Source organism: Pelophylax lessonae (genome assembly GCF_965119305.1).
Source record: "Pelophylax lessonae genome assembly, chromosome: 11".
In the NCBI taxonomy this organism is placed as follows: Eukaryota; Metazoa; Chordata; class Amphibia; order Anura; family Ranidae; genus Pelophylax; species Pelophylax lessonae.
Window position 1 is genome coordinate 123,374,004 of NC_138778.1, and position 27,233 is coordinate 123,401,236.

Below are 27,233 nucleotides of genomic sequence, written 5' to 3' on the forward strand. Positions count from 1 at the left end.
GATATAAAACTGTAATTTTTTGTAAAGAATTAACAAGTGGGACACAATCATGAAGTGGAACGAAATTTATTGGATATTTCAAACTTTAACAAATAAAAAACTGAAAAATTGGGCGTGTAAAATTATTCAGCCCCCTTTAAGTTAATACTTTGTAGCGCCACCTTTTGCTGCGATTACAGCTGTAAGTCGCTTGGGGTATGTCTCTATCAGTTTTGCACATCGAGAGACTGAAATTTTTGCCCATTCCTCCTTGCAAAACAGCTCGAGCTCAGTGAGGTTGGATGGAGAGCGTTTGTGAACAGCAGTTTTCAGTTCTTTCCACAGATTCTCGATTGGATTCAGGTCTGGACTTTGACTTGTCCATTCTAACACCTGGATATGTTTATTTGTGAACCATTCCATTGTAGATTTTGCTTTATGTTTTGGATCATTGTCTTGTTGGAAGACAAATCTCCATCCCAGTCTCAGGTCTTTTGCAGACTCCCATCAGGTTTTCTTCCAGAATGGTCCTGTATTTGGCTCCATCCATCTTCCCATCAATTTTAACCATCTTCCCTGTCCCTGCTGAAGAAAAGCAGGCCCAAACCATGATGCTGCCACCACCATGTTTGACAGTGGGGATGGTGTGTTCAGGGTGATGAGCTGTGTTGCTTTTACGCCAAACATAACGTTTTGCATTGTTGCCAAAAAGTTTGATTTTGGTTTCATCTGACCAGAGCACCTTCTTCCACGTGTTTGGTGTGTCTCCCAGGTGGCTTGTGGCAAACTTTAAACGACACTTTTTATGGATATCTTTAAGAAATTGCTTTCTTCTTGCCACTCTTCCATAAAGGCCAGATTTGTGCAGTATACGACTGATTGTTGTCCTATGGACAGAGTCTCCCACCTCAGCTGTAGATCTCTGCAGTTCATCCAGAGTGATCATGGGCCTCTTGGCTGCATCTCTGATCAGTCTTCTCCTTGTATGAGCTGAAAGTTTAGAGGGACGGCCAGGTCTTAGTAGATTTGCAGTGGTCTGATACACCTTCCATTTCAATTTTATCAAAACAACGCTACCAGGTGGGTAAGTGTGAACAACATAAAGTGCATCTGTGCAAAAATACTAAAATGCACTATAACGTATTAATATAAAAGTGCTCTTGAGTACAAAATAAATTCTCATAAATATATACTGTGCTTATAAATAAATACTAGTATAATAACACATATATGATTAAAAACCACAAAAATATATGTAATAAAAAAGTGCCAAATTGTGGAAAAAATAAATAAAGTGCAGTTCAAAATAGTGAATAGTCCACTTAAAGTGCTGATAATCGTGCTCCACACAAAAAAGTGGCAAGTGCTTGCAACAGGCCCTCTTGGGGATCCACTCACCAGATTTTGGTAATTCACAAGCCTTTAAGAATACCAAGCAGACACCTCCAAACTAGCTTCCAACCTCAGATAAGTAGTGCTAATAAGCCTCGGTGTCCCCAGATGGACATTGGGAATAAGCCTCCAAGAATTCTTCCGAGATAACTCTGCTGCAATGGTGCCGCTGTACTTGCCGGGTGTCTGTGGAGATGAAGCCGCTGCTTGCTTGCTGGAGAGGGGGTTTCTCCACCGGGCAGAGCACAGACACACAGGGCAAGGGGAGAAGCCTCGCTGTGTGCAGAGCTGTGCAGCTGCCAAATCCTAGCAAATGGACGGATGTGTGTGGGGGCCACACGGGGCTCACTCGTGCTCCTGAATGCTTCCCCCTTTAGTTAAAAAAACAAGATTGGAATGAAACGCTTCATAGTGCATTTTAGTATTTTTGCACAGATGCACTTTATGTTGTTCACACTTACCCACCTGGTAGCGCTGTTTTAATATTGAAACCCCTTCTTATTCTTAGTTTTATCTAAGTGTACAGCTGCTGCAGGTAGTAATTGCACTTATTTTTTAGCGCAAGTTTTAACTTAGATTTTCTCACATTTCAATTTTATCGCTTGCACAGTGGTCCTTGGGATGTTTAAAGCTTGGGAAATCTTTTTGTATCCAAATCCGGCTTTAAACTTCTCCGCAACAGTATCTCGGACCTGCCTGGTGTGTTCCTTGTTCTTCATGATGCTCTCTGCACTTTAAACGGACCTCTGAGACTATCACAGTGCAGGTGCATTTATACGGAGACTTGATTACACACAGGTGGATTCTATTTATCATCATTAGTCATTTAGGTCAACATTGGATCATTCAGAGATCCTCACTGAACTTCTGGAGAGAGTTTGCTGCACTGAAAGTAAAGGGGCTGAATCATTTTGCACGCCCAATTTTTCAGTTTTTTATTTGTTAAAACAGTTTGAAATATCCAATAAATTTAGTTCCACTTCATGATTGTGTCCCACTTGTTGTTGATTCTTCACAAAAAATTACAGTTTTATATCTTTATGTTTGAAGCCTGAAATGTGGCAAAAGGTCGAAAAGTTCAAGGGGGCCCAATACTTTCGCAAGGCACTGTATACAATATGTGATCATTAACACCCACTATCTTGGCATATACAAAGATACTGTATATAGCGGTACTTTCAATTCCTTATAAGAGATATATATTTTAGTTATGTTTGAATTACACAGAGTTACCTGTCCGGATGCCAGCCTGGTTAAGCAGTAGAGGTAAACTCCTCACATCATCAAACGAGTTAAAGTGGTGAACATCTTGATGAAGGCCGTATATACCGTTCTGGTGCTGCACGTAAAATGATATTGGGTTACTAAACTTAAAATAAACCTATGAGTTCCCATTGCCTACTCATTTAAAAGAAGTGCAGACACCCTGAGTTCTTTACCTGGGGAAGCAGTGACCTAAAACAAGCATGCAAGATGGGAGCTTAGATCATTGGATCTCATTGGTTAAGGTACATACAAGCTCTATTCCAAAGAAGAGGAGTCCTGATGGATCTCTATTATGGTGTAGACGGAAATGGTTCGAGACGCTATGTTTATGGAAGCCTTTTTTAATGTTATGAATATGTTCATTGATACGTATACACAATTTTCTTGTTGTTCTTCCTATGTATTCTAAACCATAGGTCAGGAGCCTAACGAAGGAGGTAGATCCTCTGAAACGACGTTGCGGCACGCCCTCTCCACAGTCTCAGCTGTCTACTGCCGGCTTCTGTGGAGGAACCGGCAGTGTCTTGTGACGCTGCATCCAGCTTGCGGCTGTGCGCCGCGGATGTCCCCAGGAGGAGGAGGCACAGCGAGATCCCCTACCCTAGGGATCTCCGGACAATCCACTGCCCATCCATTATCCCTGGATCTGTGAACACACCTGTGGCTGGGTGCTTGCGTCCCAACCACCCCTTAGCACCTATCGTTGGGGATCCATGCTTTTCACCTGAATGCTGATGTTGATTCTCTTAAATGTAAGTGCATTGCAATAAATTTGTTTTTAATTTAAACACTACTCTGACCTGGCGCCCTTGTTTCGTTTTTTCTGCCTGTGTCAGACCCCAAGGGGTCATCTGGTAAATGTGTGGGACATTTGGTGACTGATTCCTCTTTTTCTCCCTTGCATGAAGGATGCAATCTTTCTGAGCACCAAGCACTGTGATTTACTTGTTTGTTGCACAAGTTGCACTTGCACTTTCAAGTTCTAAGTACTATATATATTTGGTATTTGGACTATTTATTTATAATTGCATAGTCACTTTTTGCACAGTCACTTTATGGTATATAATTTATTTGGATGATTTGTGATTTATGCACTGAATTTGCACAGTTTTTTTGAGCGCTGTCCTTTTTGTTTCACATTTCACAAACACATTGTTGTTTTTTGACTAGCAGCTCATTTTTCGATTTATTTGAGGTTTTTAGTAATATATTTATTTACACTTAATAATCCTAGGCGCGGTCACGTGAATAACATCAGTTACTCACACCTTTGTTTCCACATTTGTCTCATTGCAAGATCTCACCTGAGGCAGACCTGTCAGGATAGCACTTCTACTAGGAGAGCAGCTGCTAACAGAGGTGAATGCATTCTTGAAGATGAGGCTCCTCTTGGCCAGCTCTTTTATGTGAGGAGTTTGAATGGCCGTGTTGTTATACACATCGGTCTCAAAGCCAGCATCATCACCTTAAAAACAAGTTAAAAAAAAGAAAGAATTAAACCCACAATAACCCCCACCATGCAATTCCAAAAAATGGATTTTTGTAAGAACTTACCGTAAAATCCTTTTCTCTTAAGCTCATTGACAGACGTAGTCTTCTTGGTTCTCAAGAGCTGGGTTATGTTGTCTCCGCAGGAGTAGGACTAGGCAGAATGACAAAACGTTCTGGCTCCACCCTAGGGGGCAGTCCCTGAGGGTATATCCTCCCTCTCTCTGCTACAGGGAATCAGTTCTGTTTAAAGCAGTACAGAGAAATTAACCCAACCCAACTCAATGATAGAGGGGCGGGTACTACGTCTGTCAATGAGCTTAAGAGAAAAGGATTTTACGGTAAGTTCTTACAAAAATCCATTTTTCTCTATCGCTCATTGACAGACGTAGTCTTCTTGATTCTCAAGAGCTGGGACATCCAGAAGCAGTGCCACAAATGAGGGGTGGGATTGACAAAATCAAATCCAATCTAGTAGGCCCAACCGGTGCCAAACTAGAAGTTTTAAAGGCTCATTATAAACAAAGAATGAGACTAAAAGAAAAAATTTTTCCAACGGAAAAAAACCCTCGAGGTAGACCACTGGTCTCCTCAAATTGCGGCCTGCAAAACCTTGCGGCCAAATGAGGCATCAGACGATGCCATTACATCAACTTTATAATGTTTAGAGAAGGTATGCACCGACGACCAGGTAGCCGCCTTGCACACCTGGACCACTGACGCCTGATGGCGAAAGGCCCATGACGCACTAAGTGCCCGAGTGGAGTGCGCCTTAACAGGGAACGGGGGCTCCCGACCCTTAATAGAATAAGCCTGCACTACCGTCTGTCTGATCCATCTGGAAATGGTCGCGGCAGATGCAGGCAACCCCTTTTTGGGTCCATCTGGGATCACAAAAAGTGAATCCGTCTTGCGAAACGAGTCTGTCGTTTTCAAGTATACCCTGATCGCCCGGACCACATCCAAGGAGTGCAAAGCAAATTCCCGAGGATGACTGGGCTTAGGACACAGGGAAGGTAATACAATTTCTTCATTCAGATGAAATTCTGAAACTACTTTTGGTAGGAAGGATGGATTCGGACGAAGAACCACCTTATCTCTATGAACCACCAGATCTGGTGAACGACAAGATAATGCGGCCAGTTTTGACACCCTGCGTGCAGAAGTAATAGCCACCAAGAAGGCCACCTTCTGGGACAACGTGGGTAGAGGAATCTCCCTAATATCTTCAAAGGGAGGTTTCTGAAGAACCGACAACACTAAATTAAGATCCTAGGGAGGGGGGTAACGGCGCGTGCACTGGCGGAGCCAGATGTCGCACCCCCTGGATGAAATTCCGCACCAAGGAATGAGTAGCCAAAGGCTTCTGAAAGAAGATGGCTAATGCTGAGACCTGACCCTTGATAGTACTCAAGGCCAGTTTCTGCTCAACCCCTTGTTGCAGAAAAGCCAATATTCGACTAATCGAATAAGACCGAGGACGGAACCCCAAAGGTTCACACCATGCAATGTAGGACTTCCATGTGCGATGATAAATCTTTCTGGAAGTCGCTTTCCTTGCTTCAACTAGAGTAGGAATAACTGAAGCTGACAAACCTTTGTCCTTCAGCACCTGGGTCTCAATAGCCAGGCCGTTAAAGCCAGCGATCGTAAAGCAGGATGGAAGATCGGTCCCTGAGACAGTAGATCCTCCCTGAGAGGAAGTCTCCATGGGACGTCCGCCACCAGTCTGACCATGTCGGCGTACCAAGCTCGACGAGGCCAGTCCGGAGCTACCAGGATTACTGGGATTCCTTCCTCCTCTACCCTGCGAAGAAGTCTTGGCAGTAACGCGAGAGGAGGGAAGGCATATATTAGCTGGTATTGCCCCCACGGGGCGATCAGTGCGTCTGCGGTTTCTGCTAGAGGATCGCGGGAGCGAGCCACGAATCTCTGAACTTTCCTGTTGAATCGTGATGCCAACAGATCCACATCCGGTGTGCCCCACCGTAGGCACAACTGGTGGAAAACGTCTGGATGGAGGGACCATTCCCCCTGATCCAGGGTCTGACGGCTGAGATAATCTGCCTGCCAATTCTCCACCCCCGGAATGAACACCGCAGAGATTGCTGGAACAAATCGTTCCGCCCAGCGAAGAATGCAAGCCACTTCTTTGGCCGCTCGGACACTCTTGGTGCCCCCCTGATGATTGACATAAGCCACGGCCGTGGCATTGTCTGACTGGATCCGAACCGGGCTGCCCTGGAGCTGCTCGGTCCAGTGAATCAGACAAAGTCTGATCGCTCTCAGTTCCAATACATTTATCGGTAATCTGGATTCTTCCGGGGACCAAAGTCCCTGGACAGATAACTGACCAAGAATTCCTCCCCATCCGGATAGACTGGCATCCGTGGTCACTATCGTCCAATATATTGGCAGAAATGACTTTCCCTGGCTGAGCATTGGAGACCGAAGCCACCAAACCAGAGACTCTCTGGTCTGTTTGCTCAATCGTATCTGATTGTCCAGGGATTCCGGATTCCGATTCCATCTGAGAAGAATCTCTTGTTGAAGAATTCGGGTATGGGACTGGGCAAATGGGACTGCTTCGAATGAAGCCACCATCAACCCCAGAACCCTCATGCACGTCCGAAGGGAAGACCAGCTGTTGGACAGTAACAACTGGACTGCTGATTGAATCTTTCGGGAGTTTCCCTACCGGAAGGAAAACTCTCGTCCTGACTGTGTCTAGAATTAGACCCAGATATTCGAGCCTCTGGGTGGGAACCAGAAATGACTTTTGCTGGTTCACCAGCCACCCGAATTCCTGTAAAGAAATCATAGTAATTTCTATGTTTTGTAGCAAGGTCTGAGGAGATTCTGCATGAAGCAGAAGATCGTCTAGGTAACCTAGAATCGATATACCTCTTTGGCGCAGAAGTGCCAACATAGGGGCCAACACCTTTGTGAAGACCCGCGGAGCCGTGGCGAGACCGAATGGTAACGCCACAAACTGATAGTGGTTCTCCTCTACGGAAAAGCGTAGAAAACGCTGATGTCCTGCGAAAATGGGAATGTGAAGATAGGCGTCCTTGATGTCTATGGACGCTAGGACATCCCCTGGATGCAGGAAGGCTGCTACCGTGCGAATGGACTCCATTCTGAATCTTCTTATGTTGACGAAAGAATTGAGCGCTCTTAAGTCCAGAATTGGACGCACTTTGCCCTCTTTCCTGGGTATTGTAAACAGGTTTGAATAAAACCCTTGAAACCGTTCTGTCCAAGGAACGTGGACTACCACTCCTTGTTGTAGTAGATCTGTGACTGCTCTCCGCAGATCTTCTAGACGATCCGGAGATAGTCGGATATTGGAAGGGAAGAATCGCGCCGGTGGGAGAGATCGAAACTCGATCTTGTACCCTGACTTTATGACTTCGCAAACCCATTTGTCCGGGATTCTGGAAAGCCATGGATCCGGGAACCGGCGAAGACGTCCCCCCACCCCAGTTATGGGTGGGGGCGCACCTTCAGGCTTTGGATGGTTTATCTTCGGGTCTGGAGGGGGCGGGCTTTTGCTTGCCCGACCACCGACCCCTGACGCCTCCTGCAGGAGCTTTGGAGGACTTAGTTTTTTCACCCGCTGGACGAAAAAACCTCTTGTGAGCAGAAAAAGAAGGCCCTCGTCTTTGACGAGTTCCTTTACCTTTAAAATTTTGCGGTAAAAAGGTGCTTTTTCCACCGGTGAGATCCTTAATGATCTCATCTAAGTTGGCTCCAAATAGACGCTCTCCTGAAAAGGGGATATTAGCCAATGCTTTTTTGGAACCTTGGTCAGCTATCCAACCTTTTAGCCACAGTGTACGCCTGAGAACCACTGCTGAGACTGATGCTCGCGCCATTAATGGAGTGGCGTCTAACGCCGCATCACATACAAACTGTAACCCCTGTATCATTTGTTCCAACAAATCTGATACCGCCTGAGGGACTTCTTCTAAGTCCCGGCGTAACCACTTGGTCCATTCAGTTACAGCCTGCGAAACCAGACCAATAGCAATTATTGGCCTGAAAGCTGATCCAATCAAGGAAAACATGGTGCGAGACATAGCTTCTATCTTGCGATCCACTGGATCTTTAAAAGACGGAGCGTCTTCTAAAGGAATAACCGTGGCTTTATTCAATCTAGCAATAGGTGAATCCACCACAGGTGGTTCTGTCCATTTCTTAATAAGGGTTTCCTCAAACGGATAATCCTGTCAATGCGTTTGGAAATATTAAAAGTGCGTTTTGGCAGACGCCATTCTTCATCGATTGGATTGCCAAAACATTTGGGCAATGGAAAAACCTTTGCCACTTTGATGCGCTTTTTAGTCCCAAAAGGGATCTCAGTTTCAGCTATTTCTGATGGAATACCCTGTAACCTTAAAGTCTCTTGAACAGATACAATGAGTGCGTTTACCAACGCTTCCTCTCGGGCTATGGCAGATGCCGAAACATCCTCCTCACTGTCTGAAGAGACAGGACCCGAGACACCAATACCAGATGAAGTACCTGCAACTGCAGAAATAGGCTCAGAGTCTGAATCCGAGGTTTCAGATAATAAGGGGTTAGGCGGGGTCGCTTTCTTGCGCCCTGTCCCTGACAAGCCACTTCCACCCGGGACACAAAAGTTTCCATAATAGCTGACAAAGATTCAATAGTCAATGGGGTGCTGGAGGATCCCGCAGACCCCTCGAGGGGATCCGGAGGAGATACATGAGTGGCAGGGTCCATGTTAATACAGGACACTTTGCCAGCAATAAACAAAAAAACTTTTCTTTTTTTTTTTTTTTTTTTTGTGTGTCTCCCCCTAGCGCAATAGCGCCCCTCAGAGTACCTGCTTCTCGATCCCAGAGAGAGAGAGAGGGACCCCCAAGGCTCACCAACCGATGCAGTGCAGTTTCCAACAAACTGCAGCCAGCGTCTGTCTTACACAGACTGGAAGGAGCTGTTTGCTTTTTCCCGGGCAGAAGGCGTGGCTCCGCCCCCTGTGTACGCCTTCCGGCGTTCCCAGCCCTCCACGAGGAAGCTGGGCTCACAAAACATGGCCGCCCCCATAGAAGAGACATAAGACTCCAAAAACATGGCGGCCGGCGTGACCTGAGGACATATATGTATTCGGTCTACGGCAAAATGGCGGCGGACCGCCGATATCGTCTTCCCAGCACATCCACCTGCACTCTGCTGAGAGGTGACATATGGATCTACAGAGATACACTGCACATAAGGTAGGATTATACCTCCTATGTCTGCTGTAATGTTACAGTCTGCTGGGTAGAGTGTTAGCTCTTGAACCAAGTCCACTTCCCACAAACACATGCTGTATTACAAGGGGGACTTGTAAGTGTCAGATATATACTGACCATATATGGAGGGGCCCATAATATATACTGCCTCATAAATGAGGAAAAAAGGGAACGTTTTACTCACCATACCGAACCGACAGGCACCCTCTCTTCATAATACCCTCTCCACCGGGGTGGGGGTTTGTGGACGCCTCGACTCTCTGGTCCTGGCGTCCAAGCGAGCTTTAACTCGCAAAGTCAGTCCCTTTACTGGGACTCCGTCGCGGCCGACTCAGCGCACTGGTCTGCACGCGCCTTTTAGGCAGAAACCGGGGTGACCACTGGATCTCACATCCAGCCCGTCGCCCGGCCCCGCATACTTACTTGAATATGTCGCGGCCGACCAAGCGCAATGCCTGGTCTGCACGCGCTCGTAGGCCGGCTGGGGTGACCACAGGTGTCGCCCAGTCCGGCATTTTTGCTTGAAGATCTCACAGGAAAAAAACACTGGAGAAAACTACCTAAAAAATGTCTTTTTCTTAAAGAAAAAAAGTCTTGCCAGGACAAAAAGATCCCAGCAAGGAGCTTAGGTCCTTACTCCTGACTAGACAGAAAAAAACTGATTCCCTGTAGCAGAGAGAGGGAGGATATACCCTCAGGGACTGCCCCCTAGGGTGGAGCCAGAACGTTTTGTCATTCTGCCTAGTCCTACTCCTGCGGAGACAACATAACCCAGCTCTTGAGAATCAAGAAGACTACGTCTGTCAATGAGCGATAGAGAAATAGTGCTTAGACTGTTTGCTATGAGGTATGATCTGACACCTCAGTGTACAGGTATCAAGGGCCAGGGTCAGTGTCAGATTGTGATGGAATTATAAACCTGGTCTTCAAGGGCTCCACTAGGAGTCCACCTACCCAGCAGGGAATCTGTCCACTGATCCCCGTTGAGCAGGTAGATGGCTGGTCTGTGTCCACTCTGCTTATGCTGAGCAGACATAGCTTGCTCTCCTCTATGGGGGGGTCGATGTAAATGGACACATATTCGTTAACATCCACCGCTCCATAGAGGATAATGGAGGGTCCGATCAGGTCTGCCTGAAATACTGACAGGCAGACCCAATCGGTTTGCCCGTGTGAAAGGGGCCTAAGATGTACTAACAAATTGAAGCCAAACTCCATCTCACAGGTCCAGCAAACAGTTTTTTTTCCTTTTTTAGATAAAAGGTTTTGCATGAATAAATTAACATACCATATTTTTCGCCGTATAAGACGCACTTTTTCTTCCCCAAAACTGGGGGGGGGGGCAAAGTTGGTGCGTCTTATACAACAAATACACATTTTGCCTGCATTAAAACTGCCCCTAACTTTGTGTGGTGCTTGCTCGCAGTCCTCTTTTTATGCTGTGTGTGCTGCAGGCTGGATTTGTGGCATGTACTGCGGGCTATGGAGACTTCTCTGACCCTCCCTGCACGGCCAGGCTGTGTGTGTTCGGGCTTCCCTCTCCCTCCTATAGCGCGCCTTGTCCCCCCCTCTCGACAGTCTAACCACGTGCTGCCCGGGCACCATGTCAACGCTCTGCTGAGCTTACCGGTACCTCTCCCTCCATCAGTGCGGGCTGTGCCTCCTCATGTCTCCCCGGGCAGTCTCACTCCTTGCTGGGCAGTGTGGGCACAATCGCGCTGCTTCTGTGCATATCTCCCGGGCACTGTATTAATCTATGCTGCCCTGAAATGTCCGCACATCTGCCCCTCCTGCTCCATACGTTCCGCCTCCTCCGGCCAATGTTTACTAGGCCTGCTGAATATAATCGCCAAATCAATGCATCACGATGCGACCCTTCGCGATTCTGCATCGATTCGGGGTGATTGAAAAATCGATTACCTAATGACGTCAGTTCCGGGGGCAGGGACAGAAGTGACATGGCGACGCTGGCACTTAATGAGTTGTTGGCGGCGGCCGGGCTTGTGGAACACGGAGCTCCTCCTCGCGGCGCGGGAGAGAAGGAGAGCGGAGCTATCGGTGCTCTCTCTGCCCCCTGGATACACACGCCCACTTAACACGCTGCTGCCCGACCGCCCGCTCTGACAGCCCGGCCGCCCGAAGTCGCGGCCTTCCCAGCCGGAGAGCCCAAAAGAGTTGATGGCAACGCACGCCGCTCGGTACACTTCTGGTAGCGGTGCGGTTCTTGGTAGACAGCCTGAGTTGACCGCAGGGAAGCGAGGAGGCCCTGCTTTCCGCCTGTACCGTGCACTGCACGAGTCCAAGCTCCAAATTCCCGACATGAGGCTCATCACCCGAGACCTGTCTGAGCCCTACTCCATACACCTACCGCTACTTCATCCACAACTGGCTGCAGCTCTGCTTCCTGGTAAGTCGGGGCACTACAGGGCCCAGCATTACTCCTTACCAGGGCCTGCTATAATACAACTAGGGGCACTACAGAGCCCAGCATTCCTCCTTACCAGGGCCTGTTATACTACAACTAGGGGGACTACTACAGACTCTGTAGTCCCCATAGTTGTAGTATAACAGGCCCTGGTAAGGAGGAATGCTGGGCTCTGTAGTGCCCCTAGTTGTAGTACAGTAGGCCCTGGTAAGGAGGAATGCTGGGCTCTGTAGTCCCCCTAGTTGTAGTACAGTAGGCCCTGGTAAGGAGGAATGCTGGGCTCTGTAGCTCTGTACAGAGCCCAGCATTCCTCCTTACCAGAGCCTGTTATACTACAACTAGGGGGACTACAGAGCCCAGCATTCCTCCTTACCAGAGCCTGCTATACTACAACTAGGGGGACTACAGAGCCCAGCATTCTTCCTTACCAGGGCCTACGGTACTACAACTAGCATCAGGTAACTCTTCTAACCTGATGTGGCCTGCTCTAAAGGGTGGATCTATGAGGGGACTTGCTCTACTAAAGGGGGATCTATGGGTGGACCTGCTCTACTAAAGGGGGAACTATGGGGGGACCTGCTCTACTAAAGAAGGATCTCTGGGGATGCTGGCCTGCTCTAAAGGGGGATCTATGGTGACCCTGCACTAAAGGGGGATCTATTCCATAGATCCCCCTTTAGAGCCGGGTCCCCATAGATCCCCCTTTAGAGCTCAGTTCTCCTGGATCCCCTTTAGGGCAGGCCCAGGCTCCCCATAGATCTCCTTTAGAGCAGGGTCCCCATAGATCCCCCTTTAGAGCAGGGTCCCCATAGATCCCCCTTTAGAAAAGGGTCCCCATAGTAATCTTGATGCATCGTGATAAATCGCTGAATCGAATCGCATTGAATCGCGACCCTAATAATCGTAATCGCATCGCATTGAATCGTAAGGTAAGTGAAGATGCGCAGCCCTAATGTTTACTGTGTGCTGTCCGTGCTCTGCTCTGCCCCGCTCCTACTTGATTTGATGTCCGTGATTGATGGGCAGAAGAATTGATCCGCCAAAGCTCCACCCCCCGAATCCCGGGGAGAAGACACCGCCCTCCCCACCTCATACTGCTGCTCCTGCTCCGCCCCCACTTCGCCTACTACTCTATTGGATGCCCATGATTGATGGGCAGAAGAATGGCTCCACAAGCTCCGCCCCCGAATCACGGGGAGAAGACATGGTTGACATAAAATTGTTCTTAAACTGCTGTTAACTTTATACAGTTGATATAAAATATTTTACTACAGTATTTGGTTCAGAATCTTTTTTTTCTAGATTTTCCTCCTTTAAAATTGGGTGCGTCTTATATTCCGGAGCGTCTTATACGACGAAAAATACGGGTACAAATTTTCAGGACAATCTTTCGGGGAAAGTCCCCTTCTTCAAGGTCTAAGCAGTACTAAGTACAAATAAATAAAGTATCACAGACAGTACTCAATTGTTTGTCACAAGTGCATTAATGGCGCTTTTCCACTGCATAGAACCGTACCGGCTCGGCACGCTTTTGTGCTTTTCCACTGCGGTACCGCATGGTATAGGGTCGGAACGGTTCGGTACGGTACGGTATAGGTTTGCTTTTCCACTGCATGGAACCGAATGGTACGGTACGGTACGGCTCTGAAAAAACAGTACCTACTCGATTGTGGTTCCAACAGGTACCAAACTGGTACCATATCCCACAATCCTTTGCATGCAGTCACTACTAGCCACTGATTGGTCAGAGAATCACACCCACCCCGTTGTTATCCCACCCACTTAACTTTAGTGGAAAAGCAAACCTATACCGTACCGTACCGAATCGTTACAACACCGTACCATGCGGTACCGCAGTGGAAAAGCAAACCGGGCCAAGCAGGGCCTAGTAGAGCCGAGCTGGTACTAGCCGGTACTTGCAGTGGAAAAGTGCCATAATATGGCTACAATCACCTCAAGCATGAATAAATGATAGATGGTTATTTTAACCATAACCGCCAGTGTTAGGGTTTTTTTTTTTCCTCCTCATCTATACTAATGCATTCTGCTGGAGGACTTGTGCTTTTGTAAAACAACAGACTTGCTGGCTGGATCACCAGATGAAAACAGAAAAAAGAAAGCCTAAAAAAGAAATAATTGGTAAGCTGCAGTATGATAAATGTTTCCTTTTGGTTTTAAGGTCTCTTGCACACGGTACTAATGTTTGATCGTCCGCATTTCTGGACATAATTAACTACTTGCTTACTGGGCTCTTATGACATGACCTAACCAGGCCAATTTTCAGCGCACTCACACTTTGAATGACAATTGCAGGGTCATGCAACAATGTACCCATATGAAATTTTTATCATTTTTTTTGTCATACTGACTAAACTAAACTAAAGGTTTGCTTAAAGTGGAGTTCCATCCTAATTTTACACTTTACTGATTCCAGCAGTGATCGGTATTGTAACAGGAAGTCAGCTAAATCTGGGAATGTAGTCACAGGAAGGAGATACATTTCCACCTGATTTAGAAAGTCCATTAATTAATTTAGGGTGTTGGCTACAGAGCTAGCCAGCAGGAAGTTGAAAGGCCTTCACCTGTTCAGAATGAGGGAGTTAAGGCTCTATAATTTGTTCAGAGAAATTCCTATTGTTTTGCTGCCTCCAGAAGCTGTGTCCTGAAGCCATGTGGGCTGGGAGCAGGAGGACAGTCAGCGTGTGCCTCCCGACAGGATGTGTGGGCCTGGGAGAAGACCCCCCGGAGTGATGTGTGCCCGGGACGGTAACCAAGGGTGAATACGTCTCAAAGGTGAGAAGACGAACTGTTGATGTGAAAGAAACAAAGGACTGTGTTGCCCTGTGAAGCTATTATAAAAGGACTATTGAGTGTCCGCTGGAGGACAAGGAAGTCTGCCCGACGGTAGGTTGGAGACAGACACTTAGGCAGGTTCCAGTTGTGAGAAGGTAGCCGCCCACAGAGGCAAGGATTTATTTTCTGTTTTATTTTATTTTGGATGTTTTGCTGCATACAGCCTGGTGAAGAAAACACCATTTAATAAACCACACTGTTTGTTTGCAAGCACTTGTCGGCTACCTCTCTGGGAAAACGCACCCCCCAAGGGGTCATCCACACCCGCCACCGAGCTAATCCCTTACATATGGTGGAGGTATGCAGTGGGCAGAAGCGAAGATCCCTGCAAGGAAGTGCAAATGTTTGATGAACTTTGTCTGGTGCATGAGATTGCACAATCTATGTGTGCAGGAGAGAAGATCCTGACAGAAAAAAAAAAGTGTTTTAAAGAGACAGCGGTCTCAAAATTATTTGATGAACTTTGTTGTGTCTGGTGCAAGTGACTGCACAAACTGTGTGCGCAGGAAAAGAGATCCTGCAAGAGAGAGAAAAACTACATGTGTTGAAGAGACAGTGGTCTGAAAATTGTTTGCTGGACTGTGAAAAATTTGTTTGTGGAGTTATTGAAGATGGGGCGGTCCAAACGCCTGAAAAATGCAAAGATAGATGAAATGAGAGACCGGATTCTATGGATGGAGGGGATGTTGCCGTCTGAACCAGCCCCATCCATGCCTAAAGAGAGTCTACTAAAGAGGAAGGTTGTTGTCCCTAGCAACACTGATGAAACCGCTATGGAGACGCAGTGTGCTCAGATGAAAAGTAAACTCAAAATGGAGGAGATGTTGAAACATCTGATTATATCAAATGCAGCTCAACAGCTAGCAAATGCAGCTCAACAGCAGGCAAATGCGGATTTTCAGCAGAGCTTTGCAGCTCAACAAAAGGCTCATCAAGAGAGCATGGCAGGCTGGAAACAGAGACGCCAGCAGCCAATGGAGGCCATCGGTTTGGAGGAAACCGAGTATGTGTGCAGGGCTGAGTTGGATGCCTTGCAACGGAAAATGGAAGAAAAGGAACAAGCCTTGGAATTGCTTAAAATGGAGCATAGAAACTTGCAGGAAACAAATGAACTACTCAAGTCTCATGTGTCACAGTGGGAAGAATCCACTGCTCTTCTTTTGGTCGAGTTGCAAAAACGCAGAGAGACTATAATGGAGAAAGATACCATCCTCATGGAAAAGGAAAGTGAAATTCAGACTTTGCAGAAGCAAAGTATGGCTGATATGTTGGAGTTGCGTAATCAGCTGGAAAAAAGTCTTCAGTCTTTGGGAGCTACAAAAATAGACCTGCAGGAGTCGCAGGAACAGAATGTTGCTCTGGAAGCGACATTGTCTCTCAGCGACAAAGAGAAAAGTGAAAGAGAGGCTAAATTACTGAGTACTGTGTATGAGCTCACTACTTTAAGCAATGTGGTAGATGAATGGCGTGCGGACTGTGAAAGTTGGAAAGGGGAAGCCCAACGTGTCCAGCAGCAGTTAAAGGAGAAAGAAGCCTGTGTGGCAGAATTACATTCTTATTCCCAGATGCTAGCCAATGAGGTGAAGGCTCTTATGCAGGGAAAAGAAGATTGTGAACATAAGAGGGAAAAAGTAGAGGCACAGCTTCTGGAATCGCAAGTCAAGGTGTCAGAAGGTGACCGATTGTGTGCTAAGCTGTCAGAGAAGGCAAACCGACTGCAGGTTGAGTTGGACAATGTTACAAATCAGCTTTCTCAAGCAGACAGCAAATCTAGAGAAATTGCGGAAGATTTTTCTATCTTGGAATCGCAGCTGCAAGACACGCAGGAACTCTTACAGGAAGAGAGGTGTCAAAGGCTGAGTTTTAGCACAAAGCTCAAACAAATGGAAGATGAGAAAAATGGCTTCCTGGAACAATTAAAAGAGGAGGCGGAAGCAAAGAAAAACCTATCAGAGCAAGTCGCAACATTGCAAGCTCAGATAGCGGTTATGAAAAAACGCATGGAAGAAAGCGTTGGTTCATTACAGTGTGTTGAAGATGTGAAAAAGAAGTTTGATCAGATGCTTGGTGAAGAGAAGAATGTGTCTGCAAAATATGCAGAAGAACGCGCACGTGCAGAAACGGAGGTGCGTGATAACGAGAGCAAAGCCCTGTTCTTGGCTCGCTCTTTGGAGGAAGCTCTAGAGTGTAAGGCTGAACTAGAAAGTGTTAAACAGCTGCGTACAGAAATGGAAGAATTGGTCAGCTCCAAGGATGATGTTGTGAAAAGCGTTCAGGAGCTAGAAAAGTCTAAGCGAGCCTTAGAACAGCAACTAGAAGAGATGAAGATTCCGTTGCAGGAACTGGAAGAGGAATTCCAGGCAACAGAGGATCTGTCCCAAAGAGGGGATAGTGTGCCTGATGCAGTTTTTAAAAGGATCAGTGTTTTGGGGTCTGTCCTGAGTGAGCCTCAGAAATGTGACGACATGTGGCTTGAATCACCCCTTTGGAATAAACCGTTCCTTCAAAAACTTCAAGCATTGGAAAATGTATCATTAGAGCTTCAGCAAACAAAGGAGCTGAGTAAGAAATGTGGTGATTTCTCAGTTCAGGCTGAAAACCTAGTGGAGAAAACTAAGGCTGTTGGTGAAAACGTGAAGCAAATGAATAAGTGCCTTTCAGGGAGTGTTTCCAAAATGGAACTGGTGAAAGACGGGTGGCAGAAGTTTGATCGTGATCTTGAGATACATTCCATGTGGAATTCAGATAGAGAAAAGGAACTAGGTGACCTTGAGCGGTCAAATAGTTCAGCAGAAAGTGCATTGAAGAAACCTGTAAAAGAATGTGTTGCAGTTCCATGCTTCTTCACTGATGCAGAGAGGAGGTCTATAATGGATACCACCCAGATCGCTGGGTTCAACTGTGTTGTTGCCTTTGACCCCTATGTTGGTGGAAGGAAAGTTGATGATGTTCTGGTTGGCTACTTCTGTGAAGAGTTTGGCAAGAAATATAAACTGAATATCAAATCAAATAGTAGGCCTTTACTGCGACTCGCTCAGGAGGGCGAAAAGTTTAAGAAGTTGATGAGTGCAAATGCTTCAGATCTGCCTATGAATATGAAATGTTTGAATGATATTGATATCTCTGGGAAAAGGAACAGGGGTCACTTTGAAGAAATGTGTGACAGCCTGTTGTCTCAATTGGAAAATCCTCTGCACAGCATCTTAGAGCAAGCAAAGCTCAAGAAGGAAGATCATTCCCTTTTACAACAAAAAGTCAATGATTGTGTACAGCTGTATGGAGAGGCAACTCAAGTCACAGAGGGATGTCAAGAGTCCCTACTTGGAACAAAGCTTAGTGAAGCAAAGGTTCTCAAAGTTTTGTGGAAAACATTTATGGATTGCAGAGAGAGGCGTCTTAAGAATGTTGAAGACATTAAGACTAGCCCAATTGAGTTGCCTATGGATCACGGTCCTCCGTGGTGGATTGGACAGACGGTTATGAGGGACAAGCTGTCTGACATTTATGAGAAAGCTGTCAATGAAGATGACAGAAACGAGAAGGAGCGAAATGATGCCAAAAATGCAGTTGAAGAATGTGTATATGAGATGAGAGACAAACTGTGTGGCATTTATGAGAAATTCGTCAATGAAGATGACAAAACAGTTTCATCCGGAAGCTTGAGGATAATAGGAGGCTTATCAGTGAGTCAGCAGTGCTTGACACATGCGTGCCTGGAAATCTGTGTCCCAACCCTAGGGTTGAAACAAGAGGGGGGGGTATGTAACAGGAAGTCAGCTAAATCTGGGAATGTAGTCACAGGAAGGAGATACATTTCCACCTGATTTAGAAAGTCCATTAATTAATTTAGGGTGTTGGCTACAGAGCTAGCCAGCAGGAAGTTGAAAGGCCTTCACCTGTTCAGAATGAGGGAGTTAAGGCTCTATAATTTGTTCAGAGAAATTCCTATTGTTTTGCTGCCTCCAGAAGCTGTGTCCTGAAGCCATGTGGGCTGGGAGCAGGAGGACAGTCAGCGTGTGCCTCCCGACAGGATGTGTGGGCCTGGGAGAAGACCCCCCGGAGTGATGTGTGCCCGGGACGGTAACCAAGGGTGAATACGTCTCAAAGGTGAGAAGACGAACTGTTGATGTGAAAGAAACAAAGGACTGTGTTGCCCTGTGAAGCTATTATAAAAGGACTATTGAGTGTCCGCTGGAGGACAAGGAAGTCTGCCCGACGGTAGGTTGGAGACAGACACTTAGGCAGGTTCCAGTTGTGAGAAGGTAGCCGCCCACAGAGGCAAGGATTTATTTTCTGTTTTATTTTATTTTGGATGTTTTGCTGCATACAGCCTGGTGAAGAAAACACCATTTAATAAACCACACTGTTTGTTTGCAAGCACTTGTCGGCTACCTCTCTGGGAAAACGCACCCCCCAAGGGGTCATCCACACCCGCCACCGAGCTAATCCCTTACAGTATGCTAAAGAAGAAATGGGCATTTCAAATTTTTTTTTGGGGTCCCTTACCTTATTTTAAGAGGATAGTTTGTTCAACTTCCCCCTTCTCCCCCTTCTGCAGCCGCAGCCCTGGACGTCACTTACGTCTTTGCATTGCATCCTGGGAGATGTTTGTCATCAATCCCAGGAGGCAATTAGCATCGCCGGCCGCTCCTCTCATGCACTGCAATCAGGAAGAAGGACACAGCGGCTTCCACAGCGGCTTCAGATGCCCACAACGAAGATGGCCGCGCTCAGAAAGCGATTTTAAAAGTAAGAATTTGAATACCAACAAATACTGTACTACTTATAAATCTGAGATTAGTGGTAATGTAAAGGGCGATTGATAAGTATTAAAGGGGTATTTTTAGTTAAAAAAAGTATTTTCGGACAGAACTCCGCTTTAACAAACAAAAAAAAAATTATTATGTAGCACCCTACACGGTAGGTGCTAGGTAAAGTATAATGGGCCTTGGCTGCCTAACAGCAGGGCCATAATTTTCAGCTGGACTGTCATGTCTCCCAGGTGTAGCTGTTGAGACTGGGGAGTCTCCCCACTGTGCTCTATAAGAGGGTTCTCATTGGGCAGTGAAGGAAATCCAATCAATGGCACATTCAGGCATGTATCTACCCCAGAAAGGCAGATTCTGCCGCACAGCATTCTGGGAGTGGATATAAGTTTGAGGGGAGTGCATGACGCAGAGCCTTTGGCGGGAAACAGAGTCCCAGGAGGGAGAGTACGGCTGTCTCTCCTTCTGTCAGAAGGATCGGGTGTCCCAGGCGGCTTGCCTGAGGGGACAGAGTAGAGCTGAGCTGAGCTGCAGAGAGGATCCGGTGTGCGGAGGACCAGCGGAGCAGAGAGGGGTCCAGTTTCAGCAAAGCATTCCCAGTTCGTGAGTATTGCAAATTGCCCCTGGGGGTCTGCCTAGAGAGGGGGGACCACTCCAGTGAAGGTCCAGGGGATCCAGGAGCTAGCTAGCGGTAAAGGGGGTGCCAGTGTTGACCTGAAGTGCAAAGAGGGTGCCTAGTGAGAGGACCCTGAAGTGCAGAGGGGGTGCCTAGTGAGAGGACCCTGAAGTGTAAAGGGGGCGCAAGTGGTTGGGCCCTGAAGCGTGCAGCGTGTAGTGTATAGTGTTGAGAGTTGCAGCAGGACAAGCAGTTACAAGTGGCTACCTCAGTCAGGAAGGACTGGAGGGAACTGTATGCAGGACTTTTGAGCTAACCAGAGTGTCAAAAGTCAAGTCCAAACACAGTTCAGCAAGCCAGTACTTTTCAAGCGCCAGCAAGCGTTGGTCAGCAGCCAGCCGGCGTCAAGACAGCGCTAACAGGCACTTTTTTCTTCAGAGTGTCCCAGTTGTACCTAGCTGAGCCAGAGGAGTATCCCACTAATTTCCTTCTCCAATCTCATTATCAAATAAACAAAACAAACCAAAGATGCCGGAATGGTCATTGTCTCCAATCTCACACTTGGGTATTCAGCTTAAATGGGCTGAAGGTGTCACTGGTAACCATGGCAGACCCACATCAGGCCTAATGCCTGGAAAACCTGCTACATTTATAACAAAATATGAAAAACGTTTTGTTTTTTTTAAATTTTCGAACAGGTAATTTTTCTCTTCACTGATGGGGCGGCACTGGTGGGCACTGATAGGTGAGGCACTGATTAGCAGTACTGATAGGCATTGATAGATGGCACTGGGGGGCACTGATTAGCAGCAATGTCCCTCTAATAGAAGCCGGTTAACGTCTTTCTTCTTTTCCTTACGCTGACAAGCTGATAAGTTTACTGTTTACTTCCGTAATCAGCTGTGATTGGCCTTTACTCCGATCTGTGATCAGTTGAGTCTCAAGGTGTGAACAGGCAGCGCAAGAATAGGAGGACGTCCATGTACGCCCTCCCGGCATTTTAAGCCCGCAATGTAGCCATCTTTCGGCTATAGTGCAGGCGCCAAGTGGGTAAAGGTATTAGCGTTGTGCGTAAGCACATTTGCATGTACAATATATTCCTAGGAAGAATCCATGAATATTTATGCTCATATGCGCATATTTGGGCGTACCGCCGCAGAAAAATGACGGGAAATGTAGATTTTTCTATATATTTTTTTTTATTTAAAGCAGGAGTACAGTCTAATTCCTTAAATCCCCCCCTGCAAACATTAATGCATGCACTTATGTGTCAAAATGAAAAAATCCCAGTTTTTCTTCCTTTATTCTGCAGTTTTCAGTGCTGTCACATGACTTCAATTCCTCTTCCTGCTGAGTCCAAGAGCAGCAAGTGGGTGTGGTTACTAAAAGCCAGTGACATCACTTCCAGGGAGGGGCACTGTTCTTGTGTAGCCAGTGGGCATATACAGAATGGGAGGAGCAGATCATAGGTTCCAGCCCAGTGATCTCTCATCAGTAAGGATGCATTGTACATCCTAATAATTCATGGGAAAATGGGGGGGGCTGTCAGTGTAGTGGCACCTGTTCCCATCTATGCGACTTTGAAAATCAGCAACCTTGAAAAGGTACCTGCACTAGTTTAATGCAACTTTTGATGCGACTTTGATCCAGAGAGTGTAAAGTTGGATCAAAGTTGCACTCTAAAATTGCAAAAGTGGAAATGTAGACTAAAGTTACATTTCCACTAGTGTGACTTGTTAAGCAACTTTGAACACAAAGTCGCATGACAAGTCACAGCCCATTGATTTCAATGGCACCCATTCCCATATATGCGACTTTGAAAATCAGCTACCTTGAAAAGGTACCTGCACTACTTTGATGCACCTTTTGATGCAACTTTGATCCAGAGATTGTAAAATTGGATCAAAATCGCAACAAAGTCACACTCTAAATCGCAGAAGTGGAAACGTAGACTAAAGCTCTGTTTCCAAGTATGACTTGTCATGCAACTTTGGACGCACAAAGTCGCATGAGAAGTCAGGGCCCATTGATTTCAATGGCACACGTTTCCATCTATGCGACATGGAAAATCAGCGACCTTGAAAAAGCTACCTACACTATTTGATGCAACTTTTGATGCAAGTTTGATCCAAAGAGTGTAAAGCTGGATCAAAGCTGTACTCAAAGTCGCATCAAAGTCGCACTCTAGCCTAGTCACTATGTTTCCACAAGTGCGACTCTTTAAGTTGTGCAATTTACACAGCGCGACTGAGTGCAGCTTTGATCCAAATTTACACTCTCTGGATCAAAGTCACATCAAAGTAGTGCAAGCACCTTTTCAAAGTCGCTGATTTTCAATGTTGCATAGATGGGAACTGGTGCAATTGAAATCAATTGGCTTGGGACTTGTGTGTCCAAAGTCTCATGACAAGTCACACTAGTGGAAAAGGAGCCCAAAACTCATTACTTACATGTAATGAGCAATAGAAATGGATCTGTATCCTTCTAAACTTTCACAAATGTTCCTTTGTACCTTTTTTCTTTCATATATTGTGCGGGTCATGTGACCCCCCCCCCCCTCTCTCTCTCAGGAGAAGCTGGTAGCCCAAACAAAGCTATGAAGACAGGAGGAGATCATGGTGAAGGATAGGAGGGATGGGGGTGGGGCTGGGCAGGTCTAGGCATGCCTGTCTAAGAAAGACCAACAACCTAATCAGGAAGTGAAAGACAGCTTAGCCAATTCAGATAAAGGGAAATAGCGTTGTCGATGAAGAACAGGAACAAGCCGATTGTCCAGCTTAGATAAGACTTTCTAAGTTACACAAGCAGCTAGCCATAAAATGAACAATATTAGGGATAGACCTGATTAGCGGCAAGGCCGATATATCTGCGGCCGATATGCACTTTCCCCGATATATCGGTATCGGCCCCGGAACTGGCCGATATTTTTGTGACATCATTCTACCTTCTTAGGCCGCCTCCCTCACCTTGGACAGCCTCGTCTGGAGTCAGGACTAGTCTCTTAGGAGTGTATCACAGCCATACAACCACCCCCAGCAGCCCGGTGCCAGCCAGCCACCCACATCCACAGGCCCTGTACCAGCCAGCCAGCCACCCACAGGCCCTGTACCAGCCAACCACCCACAGCCCCTGTGCCAGCCACAAACCCACCACAGCCCCTGTGCCAGCCACAAACCCACCACAGGGTGCCAGCCAGGCAGCCACCCACCCCCAGCAGCCCGGTGCCAGCCAGCCACCCACATCCACAGGTCCTGTACCAGCCAGCCAGCCACCCACAGGCCCTGTACCTGCCAGCCAAAGGCACTGTACCAGCCAACCACCCACAGGTCCTGTACATGCCAACCACCCACAGCCCCTGTGCCAGCCACAAACCCACCACAGCCCCTGTGCCAGCCACAAACCCACCACAGGGTGCCAGCTAGGCAGCCATCCACCACAGGGTGACAGACAGCCAGCCACCCACCCACAGACAGAGTGCCAGACAGCCAGCCTCCCACAGACAGGGTGCCAGACAGCCAGCCACCCACAGACAGAGTGCCAGACAGCCAGCCACCCACAGACAGGGTGCCAGACAGCCAGCAACCCACAGGCCCTGTACCAGCCACAGGCACTGTACCAGCCAGCCACCCACAGACCCTGTGCCAGCCACCCACCTACCACAGGGTGCCAGCCAGCCACCCACCACAGGGTGCCAGCCAGCCTGCCAGCCACCACAGGGTGCCAGCCAGCCAGCCACCACAGGGTGCCAGCCAGCCAGTCAGCCACCCACCACAGGGTGCCAGCAAGCCAGCCATTCACCACCGGGTGCCAGCAAGTCAGCCATTAAGCATTAAACAAAAATGAACATGTTCAGTACCAGATGTGTGTCAAAAATTGTCTTTATTTTTCAAAACTTTAAATGTACAAAATATCGGCCCATATTGACTGATACCGATATGTTGTGCCCTGAAAAAAACACATCGGTCTATCCCTAAACAATATCAAAGATAAAGATATTTAACAAAGCACCAACGCCAGGTGGTGCTATGTTGTATGGAGCGGAGAAGGCGGGAGAACTGTCAGCGCGCGTGCAGAGTGCGAGGAGGGTGCAGCATGGGAAGAGTGAGAGCAACGATCTGCTCTTCTGAACGGACCCCCCCTTCCCCCCGGACTGTGAGGCGGCGGGAGATCATTGGACCGAAAGAGGCAGGGAATGATTGGGCGAGCGGTGGGACCGAGGGATCCAAGGGACAGGCTGACCAAGGGCGGCTGGTAAGTGAAAATATAGGCGGCGGGAGCAGGGTAGGAGACTGACAGACGGACTGAGGGAGGAGGATTCACCGTTAGCCCTGCAAGTGTCAGTGTTAAGTTACAGGGGCGGCTGTACAGGACCACAGAGACACAGATTAGGTAAGTAAGGACTGAGACTTTGACTAGACTGACTGAGGGTGGAGTGTGAGTACCCGAGTGTGGGTACCTGAGTGTGTGAGTACCGGAGTGTGAGTACCCGAATGTGAGTATCTGAGTGTGCGAGTACCCAAGTGTGAGTGCCTGAGTGTGAGCACCTGAGTACCTGAGTGTGAGAGTGTCTGAGTGTGAGCACCGAGTGTGAGAGTGTCTGAGTGTGAGTACCTGAGAGTGTGTATCTGAGTATGTGAGTACCTGAGTGTGAGTGCCTGTGAGCGAGCCCCTGAGTGTGAGTACCTGAGTACTTGAGTACCTGAGTACCCGAGTCTGAGTACCTGAATACGTGAGTGGCTGAGTATGTGAGGACCTGAGTATGCGAGTACCTGAGTGTGAGAGTGTCTGAGTGTGAGTACCTGAGGTTGAGTACCTGAGTGTGAGTACCTGAGTACCAGTGTGAGCGCCTGAGTGTGAGTGCCTGAGAGTGAGCACCTGAGTACATGAGTGCCTGAGTGTGAACGCCTGAGTACATGAGTGCCTGATTACATGAGTGCCTGAGTACGTGAGTGCAAGCCCCTGAGTGTGAGTGTCTGAGTGTGTGAGTACCTGAGGGTGAGTACCTGATTACCTGAGTGTAAGTGCCTGAGTGTGAGTACTCGAGTACCTAAGAGTGAATACCTGAGTACCGAGTGTGAGTGCCTGAGTGTCTGAATATGAGTACCTGCATGCGAGTACCTGTATCGGAGTACCTGAGTGCGAGTTCCCGAGTGTGTAAAGTACCTGTGTGTGAGAAATTAGTCAGGAAGCTAGAAAACAGCTACACAGGACAAAGTTAATTTCCAAATCCCCATTAGATTAGATTAGCGGGTAAAATGCCTGGCGGGTGTGGAGATGTGACTCGGTGTACATCTTGTGGCATGTATACGTTCCTCGATCAGGCGATTAAGGGCAAATACAGCTGCATAAAATGTAAGCACGTTGCTTGCCTGGAAGCTCATGTCCTGAAACTAGGGAGGCAACTGGCAACACTGAGAAGAATCTCCATGCTGAAGGAGAGCTGGGAACATACCCGTCAGGTGCCAGCACAGAGGCAGGCAGTGAGACAAGGGTGCAGGCACCAGAGCTGAGTAGCTGGGTGACAGTTAGGAAGGGTAGAAGGGAACAAGGCAAGGAGGCCAGTACTGGGCTGGAGCATCCCAATAAATACGCCTTGTTGCATGATGTTGGGGAAACCAGTCGGGGACCAGCAGTGCTAGAACAGAGTGACCCCCCTAGCTGCCAGGGGTTGAACTCCTCCAGTGAGGGCGAGAACAAGGCTAAGGGTCAGGAAAGGCAGGTTCTGGTGGTAGGGGACTCAGTTATTAGCAGGACAGAGAGGGCAATCTATTAAAAAGACAGAAAGTGCCAAACAGTCTGTTGTTTACCGGGCGCTCGGGTTCGGCTCATCACGGATCGGGTGGACAGATTATTGGGTGGGGCTGGGGAAGACCCAGCTGTCATGGTACACATGGGTACCAATGACAAAGTCAGAGGGAGATGGAGAGTTCAAAAACCGATTTCAGGGACTTAGGAGCTAAATTGAGGACTAGGACCTCCAAGGTAGTATTTTCAGAAATACTACCTGTACCTCGAGCCACACCAGAGAGGCAGCGGGAGATTAGGGAAGTTAACGAGAAGCTGGTGTAGTAGGGAGGGTTTGGGTTCCTGGAGAACGGGGCTAACTTCTCAGTCGGCCACCAGCTCTATGGTAGGGACAGATTGCACCTAAATGGGGAGGGTGCAGCTGTACTGGGTGAGAGGATGGCCATAAAGTTAGAGGGGCTTTTAAACTAGGTGACGGGGGGGGGGGGAGGGTACAGATGTAGAATTAGCCAGCGGGGAGCAAGGTTCAGCGGGCAGTAATGGGAACACTAGCGGTAGGGTACTCACAGTTCCTAAACCCAAGGAGGGTAGGGGGACAAATCGCAAGTGCAGCCTAAAAACATTTGTAGCACCACCCCCGCAGGAGCTGCTGATTATGTTATTGGGTCTACGCCCTGCCTAACAACCCTATAGAACTGGCTCGATCCCTCCTCAGGCACAACTGACCCAGAATAGGACTGGACTATAAAAGGAATACACAGGTTGGAATATAATACTTCAGTATGCAACAGTGACTTATTACCTTCTTGGTGGTAGTCCTTCTGGGTGACACAATAGAACAGCACACAGGATTGTAATTAACCAAAGCTTAATTTACTGTATATCAAATTGAACAAGGGAGATACAATGAAACACAGTTTCTTAAAATGGGTCACTTAAATCAGCTCTAAAAGATAAAAGAAATACCCCACACTACCCCCTCATTGATGCTAGACACAGTACCAGATAAGTAGGCCTATCTGAGTCCCTTCCCCAAAGTCCTCTTCCCTCTTCTTCTTGAATCTTCGCTAGCACTGGAACTGCGCAGATATATTTGTAATCCGGAATATAAATAAATCCGCGCTAAGGATGTCAGAGGATAAATTAAATGCGTGCACAAGTAAGCTGCAGCCTCACTTAAAATATAGCCAAAAAAGGCTATATAAATATGTATGTAAATATGAAGTGGTGGCGCTGCTTATAAAGTGCAAACAGGTATATATAAATATATAAAATGAAACAAATATAATGTAAAAACACAGATGTGATTGAGGAATAAAAATATAAATATAAATGGTGGATATGTAAATAATACCACAATATAGTGAAATTCCAACATAAAATGGTATTGGGAATGAGTTAATATGAAATATATGAAAAAATATGAAAATATAATAATAAAA

At 47.2% G+C, this 27,233-nt stretch overlaps 1 protein-coding gene across 1 annotated transcript in view; it reads right to left on the bottom strand.

The window, feature by feature from the left end:
* SGSH (N-sulfoglucosamine sulfohydrolase) overlaps positions 1 to 27,233 on the bottom strand; it is a 133,846-nt gene that overhangs the window by 64,712 nt on the left and 41,901 nt on the right. The window contains exons 2-3 of the mRNA XM_082272530.1: positions 3,942 to 4,102; positions 2,605 to 2,710 (exon numbers count right to left, since the gene is read on the bottom strand). Coding sequence (XP_082128656.1) covers positions 2,605 to 2,710; positions 3,942 to 4,102 — 267 coding nt within the window. The remainder of the gene's footprint in view (positions 1 to 2,604; positions 2,711 to 3,941; positions 4,103 to 27,233) is intronic.